General features: G+C 41.9%; 1 protein-coding gene across 1 annotated transcript in view; it reads left to right on the forward strand.

Annotated features, from left to right (window-relative positions):
• ANO4 (anoctamin 4) overlaps positions 1-16,351 on the forward strand; it is a 211,318-nt gene that overhangs the window by 77,808 nt on the left and 117,159 nt on the right. The window contains exon 5 of the mRNA XM_069095226.1: positions 742-786. Within this exon, the coding sequence (XP_068951327.1) occupies positions 742-786 (45 nt within the window). The remainder of the gene's footprint in view (positions 1-741; positions 787-16,351) is intronic.

The raw sequence follows: 16,351 nt of genomic DNA on the forward strand, positions 1-16,351 counted from the left end.
TCTCTCTCTCTCTCTCTCTCTCTCTGTCTCTCTCTCTCTTTCTCTCTCTCTCTCTCTCCCCCCCCCTCAGTTCCCTCCCCTTTTCTCTCTCTCTCTCTTATGTCTCTCAAGTTTCCACTGGGGAAAGTCATACGTGCGACTTTTAATGCGGCGACTCATATGTTTGCAGCTTGGCTTAATTACTTTCTTGAACTCCTGAGTTTCCCTGCTATTTGATTCAATCAGGGTCAACTCGCATAAGATTATATTATTTTTAAAATAGAATTTGTATTTCCTTGGAGAAAAGCTAGCTTCTTAAGGTAGTCAGTCATCTTCAGGACCCACGCAATCTTACCCCCAGCACCTTCTGGGAAATCTCAGGAAGTGCTTGCCTTACAGCACCAGGATCTTGAGCTGAAAGGGAGCTCAGAGGTCATGTAAGCCAAGCATCTTCTTTTACAGATGAGGAAACGCAGGCAGGTAGCTCTAAATCCCTGTTTCCCACGTGTTATATGCAGGAGAGGTCCAGAAATAGGAGAGTGAAGAAGAGCAAACAATGACAACAGCCCCAGGAGCTTCTGCGGTTTGGGAAATGTTTGCCCCAAGTGCCTGTTAAAGTTCTCACTGTTAATCTCTTTTTAGTTTTTTTCCTCCACCTCTTACAGGCTTCTGTCTTCAATCTCCTTTCCTTCCTTGCTAGTTCAAACTGTAACTGACGATGGGTTTTCTTCTCGACTGGCTTCATTTTTGCTGTTCTTCCAGGAGAAAAATCTATTACCTGCCCCGCCGGTACAAGTTCATGAGCAGGTTAGTAACCTATTTAAGCCAGGTGGCTTTTCACTGGTCCACTGCTCGGTGGATTCAACAACTGCAAGAGGTTGCAAGCTGGGACAATGGGTATTTGCCACATGGGAAAGCCTGCCAAATTCCAGATTGAAAAAGGACTTGTTTCTGAATGGCATAAAAGGGAACAAAGCTAAAAATGGGCCTTCTCAAAAGTCTTCCCTACAGCAATCCAGTCCTCCATACCTGATAGGAATTTAGTTCATTTTTACAAGTATACTTCAGGGAAAAACTTTTTTTAGTGCTTGGGATCAGATAAATTGGCACTTTCCAATGCTGAAGGCTTTTAACATCTTTGTCTTGAATGATACTTTTTTTTTCTTTCCACTTAAAATCATTTCTCCCCTACTCTGAAGTCCTTGAAAGCTGTTCCAAAAAGAAACAGATTAAACTGTATTTGACAATCCTTTTATGAACTGATTGTCCCAGTTTGGTTCACTATGAGGTGCTCTCATCTCATATTGAAAGCTGTATTGTTAGTAAAGTTGGCAAATATCTAACTTTGGCAGAGGCCAGAACCTGTCCTCTTTATGAGAACAGCTGTATTGGGCAAATGTTGCAAATACTCCACATCCTTCCAAAGCTTGTTTCTTCTAATTGGTGAGAGGGAAGAAAGGAGGAGGGTGGTGATGGAGTGATGATGGACTGGTGTTCTTTTATGGCTCCCTTGGTAAGCATTAGAGAAAGAGACATTTAATTTCAGAATCACAATAGTTCTCCTTCTTTCAAGTGAGTTAATTAGTCTGACAATTAATGGGTCCTTTTTGAAAAATTTAATAGTTCATTTCAGTCTAATGTTTGGGGGCTTGGTGTTGTTTTAGTTATATGTTTACATGAAGGGGGGACTACATTGTCCTCAATTAATATAACAATGCTTCTTAATGGAGCAACTTAATAAAATTCTTTTTAACTTATTAACTTTGTTTAATGCTTTGTGGAGAGTTGGCCTGTCTCAATACTTTAAGGATCTCTGGTGTTTTCGTGTAATAACAGGGCACAACCCCTCTGTGGTATGATAGATGGTCTGCAAGAATTGTTGTGGCTGGAAAATCCATCTCTCTGCACTCAGGCTGGTGATGAGTCTCTCTGAATAAAGCCACATCAGTCCTAAGGCAGCAGGCATCCTGGACCCAAACCAGGAATTTGGCATCCAAAGAAACTGTGTTTGGATTGCTTAGAACTCTTCACTAAAAGAGGCACCGTGACTCTGAGAGTACTTGAGAAAGTGTCAGAAGACCTTGGTTCACCCCTCAGATTTCTCATGTGTTAGAATAATGTTGATGAGCAAGTAATCAGTTTGAACCTCAGTTTCCTTATTGGTAAAATAAAGGAATTTGATCCATTACAGGCATTTGGGCAGAAGAGTAATAAGGTCGGGGTCGCCATCCTCCACCCCCTTTACAGAAAGATTGAGTCCAGTTTACAATAGATTGAACTCTTTCGGCTGTTATATATAACATGAATATGAAATCAAAAGAAAATAATGTGATTCAAACATCCAGGGTATGAGGAGAGACTCTCTTTTCCACCTTGAAGTCCTATGCTGAGAAATGCATTGGACAGTAGAGCTCTGTGGGTGGCTAGAGGTCCCAGGCCCTCCTCTTGACCTTTCCGCGTCTGGTTTTTCTCTTATTCCAGTCCACTCTTTATTTTGTTTAGTTGTTTCAATTATATCTGATTCTTTGTGATTCCTATTTGGGGTTTTTCTTGGCAGAGACAAGGGAATGGTCTGCCATTTCCTTCTCCAGTACATTTTACAGATGAGGAAACTAAGGCAAACAGGGTTAAGTGACTTACCCAGGATCACACAGTTAGTAAGTGTCTGAGGTCACAGTTGAATTCAGGTCTTCCTGTCTCCAGGTCCAGCCCTCTATCGACTGCACCACCCAGCCACCCTCATTCCTTATATTGATGCCAGATGAACCTTTCACATACACAGACCTGGTAGAGGCAGATAGAATGTTGAATTCAGAGTTAGGAAGACTGATTCCAATTGTTCTTCTGACATTTATCAGCTGTGTGACCTTGGGTAAATTATTTAACTTCTGTGTGCTTCAGGTAACTTGCTGGGACAGCTCACCCTAAGAGCTGTTGTCTGCAGCTAGTGACAGGCATTCCCACCCCAAGACTTTCCTCACTGTATCTACAGACCTGAGCATGTTATTTTCTACTGAAAACCCACCACTGTCTCCTTCTTCCATACCACATAAAGTCCAAAGTTTATAGCCTAGCATTCAAGGCCATCTGCAGCCTGGCCCCTTCTTGCCTTCCCAAGCTTATTTCGGATCATCCCACCTCCAAGTTTTCTCTGGTCTATGCATCTTCTGCCTTCCCACCTCCATGCATTCCCTCCTTCATCCTTTCCCTGTGGAACATACTCTCTATTGAAAACTCAGGATTTTGACTTCACAGGTACATTAAAAACCATCTAATTCAATCCCCTCATTTTACAGGTGAGACCAAAATAAGGAAGGTTACTTACTTAAGGTCACACAGCTATAAAATGTCAGATTCAGGATTCAAACCCAGGTCTTCTGGTTCCAATCCAGTTCTCTTCCATTATCCCATGTTCTCACTTATTCCTCAAGACATAATTCAGATGGCATCTCCTCTGAGAAACATTCCCTGGTCCCACTAATCCAAAGTAGCATTTCTTTGCTTCTTAATGTCCTTGTTTCCTATTCTACAAGCCACTTTTCTGCTCTGTGTTGTGTAGTGTAGAGTAGAGTATATACTATCCAATATTCATGTATCACCACCCTAGACTGGGGGAAGAAGTTGGAAAGGTGCCAGATTGGGCCTCAGAAGATCTAGATTCAATCCTGACTCTCCCACCTATGAGCTAGGTGGCCTTGGGTCTCAGCTGGGTTAGATAGCCCCTAAGCCCCACCCCATACTTTCAGCTCTAAATCTATGATACTGTGATTTTATGATTGTAAGCTTCATGAGGTCAGGGTCTCTAATTTAATTATCCTGTCTCTTCCAATACTTGGTGAAGCAATTAGTATACAGTCAGCACTAATAAGTGGTTGGCAAAATACATTTGGTGATTGGTAAAGAGATGATTGTGAGGCAAGAGGAAATTACCATGGGATATAGTTTAAAGAAGAGAATAAAAGAAAGAAACTCAGATGTTGGGAAGCCAATGAGTAGTGAGGAAAAAGGAAGAGAAAGAGAGCATCTCACAGGCAGGAGGAGAACCAGGACAATGTGGATCTGGGGGGCAAGACAGGAGATGGAATCCAGGAGAACAGGCAGCCGCCATGTCTGCTGTCTAGAGATGAAAGAGGACAAGGGCCTCCCCCACTGGACACCCCCCCTAGTTCCCAAAAAAGGCCCCTGGATCTGTTTATCAGGCTTTTCCAAAATGACCATTTTTGTAGAGTGGTGGCCAGGGCCAGAAGCCCATTGTAAGAGGGTTGAGGAATCACATTGACATATATGCATGCATACATACATGTATCTACATATATGTATATATGTCTACACACACAAGCTTTGTGACCCTGGGCAAGTTATTTAAGTACTCAGTTTCCTCATCTGTAAAAATGAGCTGGAGAAGGAAGTAGTAAAACTACTCCACTGTCTTTGCCAAGAAAACTCCAAGTTGAGTCACAAAGAGTTGGACTGAAATGACTGGCAAAAAAAATGTGGGTATGTGTATGTGTGTGTGTGTATACATATAGATAGATGTAGATGTACAAATACGTGTGTATGTACACACAGATATAATTCAAAAATTTATAGAAATATACACACACAAAAACCTACATGTACATATATATATACCTGCACACCTGTACATGCATGTATATATGTACACATAATACATTTTTAAATGTTAAATTCTATACTTAGATATACACACAAAAAAAGGAATGTTTCTATTCATGCTGGAAATGATTTTTATAGTCAGTATCTCACGGCAGATTAAAAGCTGACCAGGAGAACATGGGTTTAAGATCTGCCTTTGACATCTGCTGGCTTGATGATCCTGGCAAAGATACAACTTCTCAGTCCCTACAGGCAACTGTCAAGATACAAGTTTTAAACTCGGGTGCATCTGGCCACTGGTTCCTCACACCAATGAGATCACTGGTTCAGTCCCTATCTCTGTCTAAGGAGTGAGGGAGTGTTGAGGAAAAATGAGTATCGACATTTTTTTCCTAGAAATTTGACAATAAAGGAAAAGAACAAGAAAGAGAAGAAGAAAGAAACAGAAATATTCAAGTATTGGGATTGTGAAAAGTTGGTTTATTCTGGAGAAAATTTGAGTCTGTTTGTAGGCAGAGGGAAAGGAGACTGTGGAGAAAGAGAGAAACTGCGACTTAAAGAAAGGGGATGATCCATAGATTAATGTATATAAGAAGTACACAGGAAAGAATGAGATTAGAAACTCTTAGGGTTCCTAGTCAAGGTAGATAAGGGTTATCCTTGAAAGGTGGGGGAGGGAACTGTGTCTTCCCCAGAAATAAACAGAAGGGAGGCAGTGACATGAGAAAACACATACACACACACACACACACACACACACACAGAATCCATGGTTATTAACCCTTCATTTTGGGTCACGGAAACAATAACGTACCCAATAACTGGCAATTCTCCAGACAGGGAATGTTAAAAGGCAGATTCTTAGTGTCTCTGAATGACAAGGAAGGAAAAATTAGATCAAAGGAAAGGAAAAAGAAATCTAATCCAATCTCTCCAGCCATTATCAGTCCAGCATGTCCTGGTTTCTGATAGAAGAGAACTTAGTAGCTGCTGGAGCCACCATGACTGTGTGTGGGTCTCTGTGACAGTCAGACCAACTATGTGAAAATTGACAAAAAAGTCATTCAACAAAGTGCTTCTTTTGAACCCACGTTTATAGATCTCCCCCTGCTCTTGGACTTATCTGTTTTTATAGGTCTCAAATTCTCTCCCTCAGTGAGAGAGATTGCCTTTCCCACTCCATAATGAGATTAAAAGCAGTCTCAATCTCTTTATAAGAGGAGAGATGTTGCTACTCTCCCAACCTGATTTCTTTGACTTTTTCATTTTAACCAGAATTTTTTAAATAATAATAACAAGCAATGTTTCTATAGTCCTTACTATGTGCAAGGCACTGTATTACGTGCTTTACAATTATCAACTTGTTTAATCCTCAAAACAACCCTGGGAGGGAGATACTGTTTATCCCCATTTTACAGATTAGGAAACTGAGGTAAATAGCAGTTCAGTGCCTTGCCTAGGGTAACACAGCTAGTGTCTGAGGCTACACTTGAATTCCGGACTTCCTGACTTCAGGTCCAATTCTTTATCCACTATATCACCTGACTTCCTCATGATAATTTAATATGAACAATGCTTTAAATTTTGCGAAGCATCTTTACATGTGTTATCTCATTTGATCCCTTTTGGGGAGATATCTTATAATACTTTGCTGCTCTATGCCAGGTGCTGGAGATGCAAACATAAGAATGAAACCATTCCTACCCTAAAGAAGCTTCCATTCCATTTGGGTGAATATAAGACATATGCAGACTAACACATGAAATAACGTGCAAAGTAACTTTAAGAGGGAGAATACACTAACATGGGGGGGGCGGTTCTTGGGCTCCCAAGGGGTAGCACCTGAGTCACTCTTCCTTTAAAGGAGGTATTCTCCAAGGTAGAGGTGAGAGAAGAGTTCATTCCAGGCTTGGGAAACCACCTTTGCAAATGTTCAAGGTATAACGGGCAAGCTAGTGAGGCAGGAATGAAGAACCCATGGAAACCAGTGATGAGAAATAAGATGAGGACAGGAAAGGGAAGGTACTCTGCAGTAGAGGGCCTTAAATACCTAGAGGGTCTTCTATTTTATTCTTTCGCTATAGTTTGCTGAGACTTGACAATTTTATCTCCCCAGTATATCTTGGCTCTCCCGAAACCATGCAGGCCCTTATTAACCAATCAGTTGACTGATTAATATGCATTTGCCGAATATATGCTGGGGATAGAATACAAAGGTCTGCCTTCAAATAGTTTACTTTCTAATGGAGTTTGCCTGGATTAATCTCCTAAAAAGTCCCCATCCACATTTTGCCCAACTTCCAATCCATCCTATGTGCTGATTCCTGACTTGATTCCCCATTATATATCAGATTAAAAACAGACTTCTGAGCTTGGCTTTGTTTAATCTAGTTTCTGCTTACCTTATTTCTCACTACTTCCTCCCATCACACACGCTGCTCTAGCCAAATTGTACTGCTGACTATCCCCTAAAAAGGCTCTGCCCTCTCCTTCTCCTGGTTCCTGAACTATCTCCCTTTCCCATTCCTGCCTATCAACATCCTACCTTACCTTACCTTATGTGCCTTTGAGGCCAAGCTCAAATGCCATCCCACAGTGTCACAAGTGAGAAGAACCTCATATATAACCACACTTACACATGAATACTGACTGCTAACTCTACAAGAACTATCAGCATCCATCCTGGAAAAATCTTGTCTTATGTTTGTGTCTCACCCAGCACCTAATACAGTGCTCAGGTAGATGAAATGCTTAGTCGGTATTAATTGAATAAATCATATAATATTGCATATTTTGTCATCTTATCTGAAATATAATTTTAAAATATATTTTTACCCATAAAACTTTTTTTCTTTTGCTTTTTGGAGGTGGGTAGGGCAGGGCAATTGGAGCTAAGTGACTTGCCCAAGGTCACATGGCTAGTTTTGTGTAAGTGTCTGAGGTCAGATTTGAACTCAGGTCCTCCTGACTCTAGGGCTGGTGCTCTATTCACTGTACCACCTAGCTTCCCCCATAAAACTTCATATTTAACCATAGAAATGAATGGGACTTGGCTCTGGACCTGAAGTCAAGAAGACCTGAATTCAAATCTAGCCTCAGAAACTTTCTAGCTGCATGACCCTGGGCAAGCCACATCAACACTGTCTACCTCCATTTCTTCACCTGTAAAATAGGGATAATAAATATTAGCAGCTGTCTCCCAGGGCTGGTGTGAATGAATAGCTTATGTAAAGTGCTTTGTATGCCTTAAAGCACTATTGTTGTTGTTATCATAGAAACAGAACTGAAATGAAAAATATCGAACAATCTGATTCCTAATCCCAGTTTGGGAGATTTCTGTCCATTCTCTTTGTCAAATGACTTCTAGGAAAACCTGACAAATAGAATCCTTGGGTCATAGGTCTCAAGCTTCTTAGACTAGCTGGCCCTTTTTTTTTTTCAGTTGAAGAAACTCAGGCCTAGGAGGTTAAGGGACAAGAATCATGTATGTAGAATCGTACATCCTAAGCTAGAAGGTGTCTCAGAACATAATACATACATACATACATACACATATATAACAAGTTTATATACTCTTATATACATACACATAGAATATGTGTGTATATGGACATGTGTATGTATGCACACAAGGGATATGTGTGTATAGTATGTGTACATGCATGCATGTACATATGGAATATTTTATATGTACATGGATATGTATCTACTCATACATGCATATGGAATATATGTGTGTATTCACATATACATGCATATAGTGTCCAGCCTCTTCATTTTGCAGATGAGAAAGCCCAGGAAGGTGTACATGTCAAAGGAGGGATTTGAACACTAGCCCTCTGACTTTAGAGCCATTTTCTTTCTACCATACCACACCTAGGGCAATTCTCTTCTCTCCTCCCTATTTGGTTTATGACAAATAACTTACAACTTGGCTAGTGACTAAATAGAGAAATTGCCCCACTCTTACCTGAAAAAGTTAAAAAAAAGTTGTAGATGTCAATCTACAGTGTGGAAAATAAATTTCCACATTTCCAAAAGCCTTTGGCTATTCAGTAGGCTACTTCCATGTGCCTGAAACAGTAGCCTATTGACCTGAACTTTGCATCCAAGGAGTAGTTGGGACCAGGGAGAATTTGGCCCAAAGGAAAGGAAAAAGAAACCCAGCCCCACCTATATCTGACTGTGATCAGTACAAACTGGCTTCACTTACGGCTTTGTAGAGTTCAGGGAGGCTGGATACCCTCTATAATTCCTTCGACTTTATCAAACCAGAAGTTGAAAACGTGACCCTATGCTATCTCCCATTCTCTGACCTGTTTATTTTTTTTAAAAGCAATTGGGGTTAAGTAACTTGCCCAAGGTTACACAGCCAGTTTTTTTTGGGGGTGTTAAGTATCTAAGGCCGGTCCTCCCACCTCTGAGACAGGTGCAATTACTCACTGTGCCACCTGGCCACCCCCTCTGATCTGTCTAAAAGGAGGAGTATCCCAGATCATGCCGGGGTCATTTTTATGTAGCCTAATTGAGTCTATATGGCAGTTAGAAGAAGAGACCCTGGGTTCTCAAAAACTAGGAGGGCAGTGCAAAAACTTACAGTAAAAGTAATTCTGGATTCAGACTGGCGCTTAGCCCAGTGCCTAGCAATCAGTAGGTACCTAATAAATGTTTTTTGACTGGTGTTCAGATCATGCCTTTGGCACTTATGACTATTAGCATCTTGGAAGAGTCACTTCTTTCTGCGCCCCAGTCTCCCCCTCTGTAAAATAAGGGGATTGGCCTAGCTGGCCTCTGAAGTGCCCTCTGGCTCTTGATCTGGGATCCCATGATCTTATGATCGGGAAGCCTTCCACTATGGGCCCATTGGGGGAATATTATCTTCAGAACAGCTTAGCTAAGTTCAAGGAACTCATCACCAGGTTGACCCCAGGATCTCTTCAGCCAAAGACCTCTCAAAGCCCATCTATCAGGCCTTGGGCAATGCATCTCTTGCCAGAACCTTAAGTTTTCTCATTTGTAAAATGGAGATAATGAACAAGGCTCAAATGAGATCTTAGGGTCCTCAGTTCAGCACTAGAAGGGACTTCAGAGGTCATTAAATCATACTTCCCCCTTTTACAGAGGAAAAAACTGAGTCCCAGAAAAGAGAAGGGACTGGCCCCAGGTTGTATGCCCAAGTAAGTGACTAAGGCAGGATTCAAACCCAAATCTTCCTGATTCTACTACCCTACTCACTAAATTATGCTCTTCCTCTTTTACAAAAGCCTCCTGAAATGTGTGAATATGGTTTGTCACCAACAGGTGCCATACACACATAAACTACAATCATTATGCGAAACCACCAGTGAGACAGTCTCTAAAAGGCAAGAATCTTTTCTTCTTCTTCCAGTGTGTCTCCCCAAAGCACAGTACTCAGCACGGAGGAAGCACCTAATCATTGTTTGTTGATTGACTGCCACCCCTGTGCTTTTCACAACAGTGTCTAATAAATATCAGTAAACTGCTTTGGGCTGCTCTTCTGTCCTTGGTAGCTGGCTAGTTTCTAGGCTACCACGAAGTCTGCTTAATGATGCCAGTCCTAAAGTAAAAATATTTTCCATCTGGTCAGAATTCAAGACCCTAGTGGCTCAGCGGCCTGCTTTTTTCTCCCTGGGCTGTTCGGTAGAAAATCCTCCCTTAGTTATGTAATTTGACACCAAAAACAATGGAGTATTATCAATTATCTTTCAGACTAGAATTAATACTGAATCCTAGGATCATAGATATAGAGGTGATTGGACCTCCAAGATGATCTAGTCTGCCCTCTCATTATACAGACGAGGAAAATGAGATGGGCTAACCTGCCAAAGTTCACACAAGTAGCAAGTGGCAGTTATGACTCACTGAGTAAAACTTTGGTCCAGAGCCAACACTAGCAATTTTGTCACCTGGGGCAAGCAGCGTAATGCCGCCCTCAAATCAACTCTGTAATTCTCCATGTGAAAATAACATAAGAAGTAATGCACATAAGTCAGTTGAATGGGTAGGGCTATTAATTTACTAAAGTGACTTCTACTGAACTGGCAGGTGTCTTAAGTGTCTGCACCTTCTGAGTTTGGGGACTCTGGGACAATGACTTGTTAGCCCCACCCTGGTTGTGATTCTGCTTTCATCCTAAATCTTTCATTGAAAGCATTAGGAAAGAAGACTTATTTAGAAATGTTCATCAGATGAGATTCTTTTATTTTCTTCTCTTGAACTTTATAGTATCTAAGGGATTTTCAGATGAGCACTTTTGCTAGGTGTTTAATCTCTAAATCATAAGAATATGGTCTGCCATCCATTACAGGTCTGGGATATAGAGGGCAAGAAATTTATTGTCATGGTAGCGAGTCTTCTGAATGCAAATCCATGTTGTATTATAAAGTAGGAATTATGTCCCCACTAATTATGGTTTGTTGCTTTTAATAATATTAATTAAAACTTTGCTGTTGTTAAAATAACCAACAATAAACTTTCTGGATCTGGCAAAGGTTCAGTCTTGCTGAGGCTGATTCTCCCCTCTGCATATGCTTTCAGAAAGCAGTCCAGATGATGCCTCCATAGCTTTCCCTGGAAGTTTCCTTATCTGCAAAATGATAGGACTTAGACTGCTCATAGTCCCTTTCAGCTCTAGAACTAGAACCCAGTAGAACTCACAGATAAAGGAACAGCGTTTAAATGCCCCATAGTTAGCTAATGACCAGACCAGGACTATGATATATGATTCTTTACTCCTAGTGGAGTGTCCTAACATGCGTTACAGCCTCCAGTCCTTGCCTAAGAGTAACTCTGCTATGTCTGTCCCAGCTTGAAGACTCTAATTCACAAATGATGGGATGAGGGAGGTCATGACTATACAGAGTATCTCAAAAATCTGAGTGCCATCTTAGACTTAAGTACTAAGACTTTTAGGACACTCTGTATGTTAAGAATTTCCTCCCTCGTTTTCTCCCATGGAGATTGAAGCCAAAATTTCTGTTGGTGGAAATTAGCATGGTAAGCTTCCTCAGCCACAGCCTAGATGGCTGCATTCTCCCAGTAGCCAAATCAGTGCTTTAGGAGATATTTTGAATGGGAAAGAGAACAGAGAATCGGGTTAATCTTTTCCCATAGGAGCTTAAAATTCGGAAGCTAAAAAGAACTTTGAGAAGTCATGTATGGCATCCCCTGCTTCAGACAAAACTATTTCAGGACTGAAAAAAAGTAGAGTTGTAGCATCAGAGAGCCAGAACCAGAAAGGAACTCAGAGGCCATTGAGTCCAGCCTCCTCATATTTCAGGTGAAGAGATCAATTACCCAAGGTCACGAAGCTTGTAAATGATTTGAATTCTAAGATAACTGGCCCAGAGCTGGCCAGGACCTATCAAATACTACTCTTCCCCTGAAGCCCAGGAGGAGAAGTGACTTGTACAAGGTCTCATAGGCAATAGGGTCATGAGACAAGATTTGTAATAGCTGTGTGTCCCTTTCTTTAGAATCTCTAGGCAAGGAGATTTCACATTCCCCACTAGGAACACGCTCCAGGGTCTTAGGACCTTCAAAACTTGGAAGTGTCTTTTGTTGTTATTGTTATTATTGGGGGACTGCTATGAGAGAATAAGAGTTAAGGACCTACTATGTGCTATGAACGGCCTTATGCTACGGCCCTTTACAGAGATGATCTAATAATATCTGTAATATTATGAGCCTATGATTTCATAGGGGCAGAGGATTCCCAGTGAAAATAATTCCCTTGAGCAGTGAAGATCAGAACTTATTGAGTAGCCCATAGTCTTAGGGATGTGCCCAAAGGCACTGGGAGTTTAAAAGATTTGCCCAAAAGTCACTCAGCCAGTATATGATAGATAAGACTTGAACCCGGATCTTTCTAGGTCCAACAGTAGCTCTCTGTCCCTTAGACCACAGCAGCTTCCCATCAGACTTGAAGCTAGAAGGGAACTCAGAGGCCATCTAATCCAACCCTCTCATTTCACAGAGCAGGAAACTGAGGCCCACATTAGTGAAGTGACTTGCCCAAAGTCATCAGAGACAGGATTTGAATCCCAGATCTCTGCACCATCCACAGTACAAAATACTACCTCTCACATTGTCGCTTCCATTGTTAGGAATGATCACAATACTGTGTTTCCCTACGCTCCTATAAAGTGTACCCGAGTCAGCGTCACATATGACGTCTTTTCACATCCCAGATTCCAAGCCCTCCCTCAGCTTCTTCCACACCATCTTTTAGCTCTCCCCTTCTTCCCGATTCATCGAACACTTTTCATCAACCTCTTCCTTACTCTCCCTGAATTTTCCATTCTCCATAAAGTTCCACTTTCCCTGGCTGAATGAGTTCATCGTTTTCATTGGTATACTTTGCTTGTGTCTGCTAGTACTCTGAGTTAGAGGCAGTCACGAGTGATACTGTGGATAGGGGGCTGACCTCAGAGGTAGGAAGTTGTTGTTCAGTCTGTTTGGTTATGTTTGACTTTTTGTGCCCCCATTTGGGGTTTTCTTGGCAAAGATACCAAAGTGGTTTGCCATTTCCTTCTCCAGTTCATTTTAGTGATGAGGAAACTAAGGCAGCCCGGGTGAAATGACTTGCCCAAGGTCCTACAGCCAGTGTCTAAGGCCAGATTTGGGCTCAGGAAGATGACTCTTCGTGATTCCAGGTCTAGCACTCTATGATCTGTGCCATCTAGCTGCCCCGAGTCAGAAAGACCTGGGTTGGACTTCCATTTTCTGACACATGTTGGCTGAGTGAGCCAGGAGCCCTTTAACCCCTTCATGCCCCTGCATCTCTCAAAGCTAAGCTGTATAAGGGATGTTGCTCATCTTGGGGAAAAGGGAGCTCCCCACACTGATGATCTGGTGGTTGCAGACCAGAGACAAACAAGACTGGAGTCCTGGCTCCATAACTGACTTTCATTCCTTCCACACTCCCAAATGCAGATATGATGAGAAGTCTGCATACTATTCAGAATATAGAATGAGTGTGTGAGAGAGGACAACATGTCAGTAGCTGCTGTTGCTATATTTAAATGAATACTTTGGGCAAATGTTCTATTTTTTTTCCCTTGAGGTTTCTGGTATCTTCACTGTGTAAGGCTAAGAATCGTTTAAGGCTGCTGGATGAAACAGTTTGTATGTGTGTAAGCTCCCTGAAGGCAGGGCCCACTTCACTTCCCACTACGTGGTACATAGTGAGTGCTTGATAAATGCTTAGTTGATCATTTTTATAATTATAGGAAGGGCTTCATCTTGGCTCCTCCTGGGTGATTTGAGAGGAAGGCACAGATGGCTAGGGGGATGGAAAAAGGGTCCACGTAGAAGCTGATGACCTTTCTACGCTTTCAGGCTTGCAAAGCAGTTTACATACATGATCTCATTTGACCTTCACAATCAGCACATGATGGAGGTAACCTCATTTTCCTGATAATGAGAAAGGTTAAATGATATGCCCGTGGTCACACCACCAGCAAGCACTGAAGCTTGGCCTCCAAACCAAGTCTCCCAAGACATCCAGGCCAGAATTCTTCCCACCATTCCATGCTCTCCTTTGTTTTTTTCCAAGGTATATTAATCTCTTTAGAATAAAGATCCCTGAGCCTGGGGCAGTGGTGATTAGAAATCTATTAGCTTTGAATATAAACAGTGTACTGCCTGTTAGTTCCTATTCTCCTTTGAATGATGGAGAAAGGACTGATGATCACTTACATTTTGATGGAAAGGAGATCCATCAGTCAGTTGTCAGTTACTTCTGTGTGCTGCTTGAGATGCAGTGTGGAGTAATGGCCAGGGGGCCAGCGTCAGGATCAGGAAGAGCTGGGTTCAAGTGCTACGTCCGACCCATGCTGGCTACAGGACCCTTGGCGAGCCTGTTAACTTCTCAGTGCTCTGGGCAACTCTCTCAGTCTGGAAGTTGCAAAGAATATGTCAGTGTGCATTGGCAAAGGGCATCCATGTACCAGTAAAGTCACAGTCCTTGTATTCCAGGCACTGAGGGTATAAATACAAAGAATGAAATAATCCTGCTCCCAAGAAGCTTTCATTCTAATGGAACAGAGGCATAGGAGATACCAATCAATCAGAAGACCTCTATTAAGCACCTACTGGGTGCCAGGCCCTATGTCACTCTAAGTGAGTACCTGGGTCATCTCCAGTCATCCTGATGAATATCAGGTCACTGGACCCAAATGGCCTTGGAGGAGAAAGTAAGGCTGGTGTCCTTGCATAGCCCTCCCTCACTCAAATCATGTCAACTGCAAGTGATGTTATCTTTTCCCCTGATGTCATGGCCCTTTTCAAAAATGAAGGACAGACACATGCTAAGTATAGGGGATACAAAAAGAGGCAAAAAACTGTTCCCTGTCCTCAAGGAGCTTATACTCAAGTATCCCTCCTCCCTACTACCATTGCTTTTGTCCTGGTTTGAGCCACTAACTAGCTACGTTACCTTAGGTCAGTTACAAATTTATAGGCTTGGAAGGGGCCTCAGAGACCATTTCATTAGTCCCATGCCAGAACAGAGGTTACCTGTAAAACACCCTCCACAAGTGGTCACTTATTAGTGTTTATTCATTGATCTTGAGTGATTGGCTATCCAGCCTCTGATTGGTGATGAGCAATGAAAGAGAGTACACCCTGCCCCACCCCCCAAAACACCCCATTCTGCCTTTAGAGGGCTCTCATCATTAAAACTTTGCCCTTAAAGCCAAAATATGACTCTCTGCAGCCTCCAGCCACTGCCCCTAGTTCTGCCCTCTGGGGACAAACAGCTCAAGGCTAATTCTTCTTCCCATGACCTGCTTTCACAACTTTGAAATCTGCTCACATGCTCTCCTCAAGCCTCCTCTTTTCCCGATTATTCCTTCAGAGAATTCAGTCGTCCTTTGTCATATTCCCCAGCCCTCTTGCCATCTCATTTGGTATACATCCTCAAGATGCACTCTGGCTTCTCAATGGCCTTCTTAAAAAATGGCCCCCAAGACTAAACAAATCGTCTGTCTGGATGTGGTCTGGCTATGGAGAAGTATCAGAGTGATTAATTCCATTGTTCTAAATGCTGTGTCTCTCTTATTGAAAGTATGGTTAAAAAAGAAAAGAAAAAGAAAGTATGGCTTACTGAAAACAGCAATGGACTGGGAACCAGAAAACCTGGGTTCAGATCTTGTCACTCCTAATACTCACTATGTGACTTTGGGCAAGTCATTCGACCTGTCTAAGCCTCATTCTCTCATTTGTAATATGCGTGTAATAATGCCCGTGTTGTTATCTGTAGAGTAGCTTGGTGGCACAGGGAGTAGAGGGCCACCTACCCTGGAAGCAGGAAGACTTGATTTCAAATCCTGCCTTAAACACTTACTAGCTGTGTGACCCTGGGCCTCAGTTTCCTTAACCAGAAAATGGGGATAACAACAGTACCTAACCCCCAGGGTGGTTGTGAGGATCCAGTGAGAAAGCATGTGTAAAGTGCTTTGCAAACCTTAAAGCGATGTATAAATGCTAGCTATTATGATGATGATTACTGTAGTATTAAATGAAATAATGTATCTAAAGTACTTTATAATATTTAAAATATTAGGTAAATGTCAACTTCATCATCATAACCATCATCATCATCATCTCTATAATTACTATTGTCATTGAGGCTTAGGATTTTTTGTCTTCATGACCCCATCTGGGGTTTTCATGACAGAGATACTGGAGTGGTTTGCCATTTCCTTTCCAGCTCATTTTACAGATGAGGAAA

Source organism: Petaurus breviceps, unplaced genomic scaffold (assembly GCF_028583685.1).
Source record: "Petaurus breviceps papuanus isolate PSGF00001 unplaced genomic scaffold, PetGlider_PUasm1.0 225, whole genome shotgun sequence".
Lineage (NCBI taxonomy): Eukaryota > Metazoa > Chordata > Mammalia > Diprotodontia > Petauridae > Petaurus > Petaurus breviceps.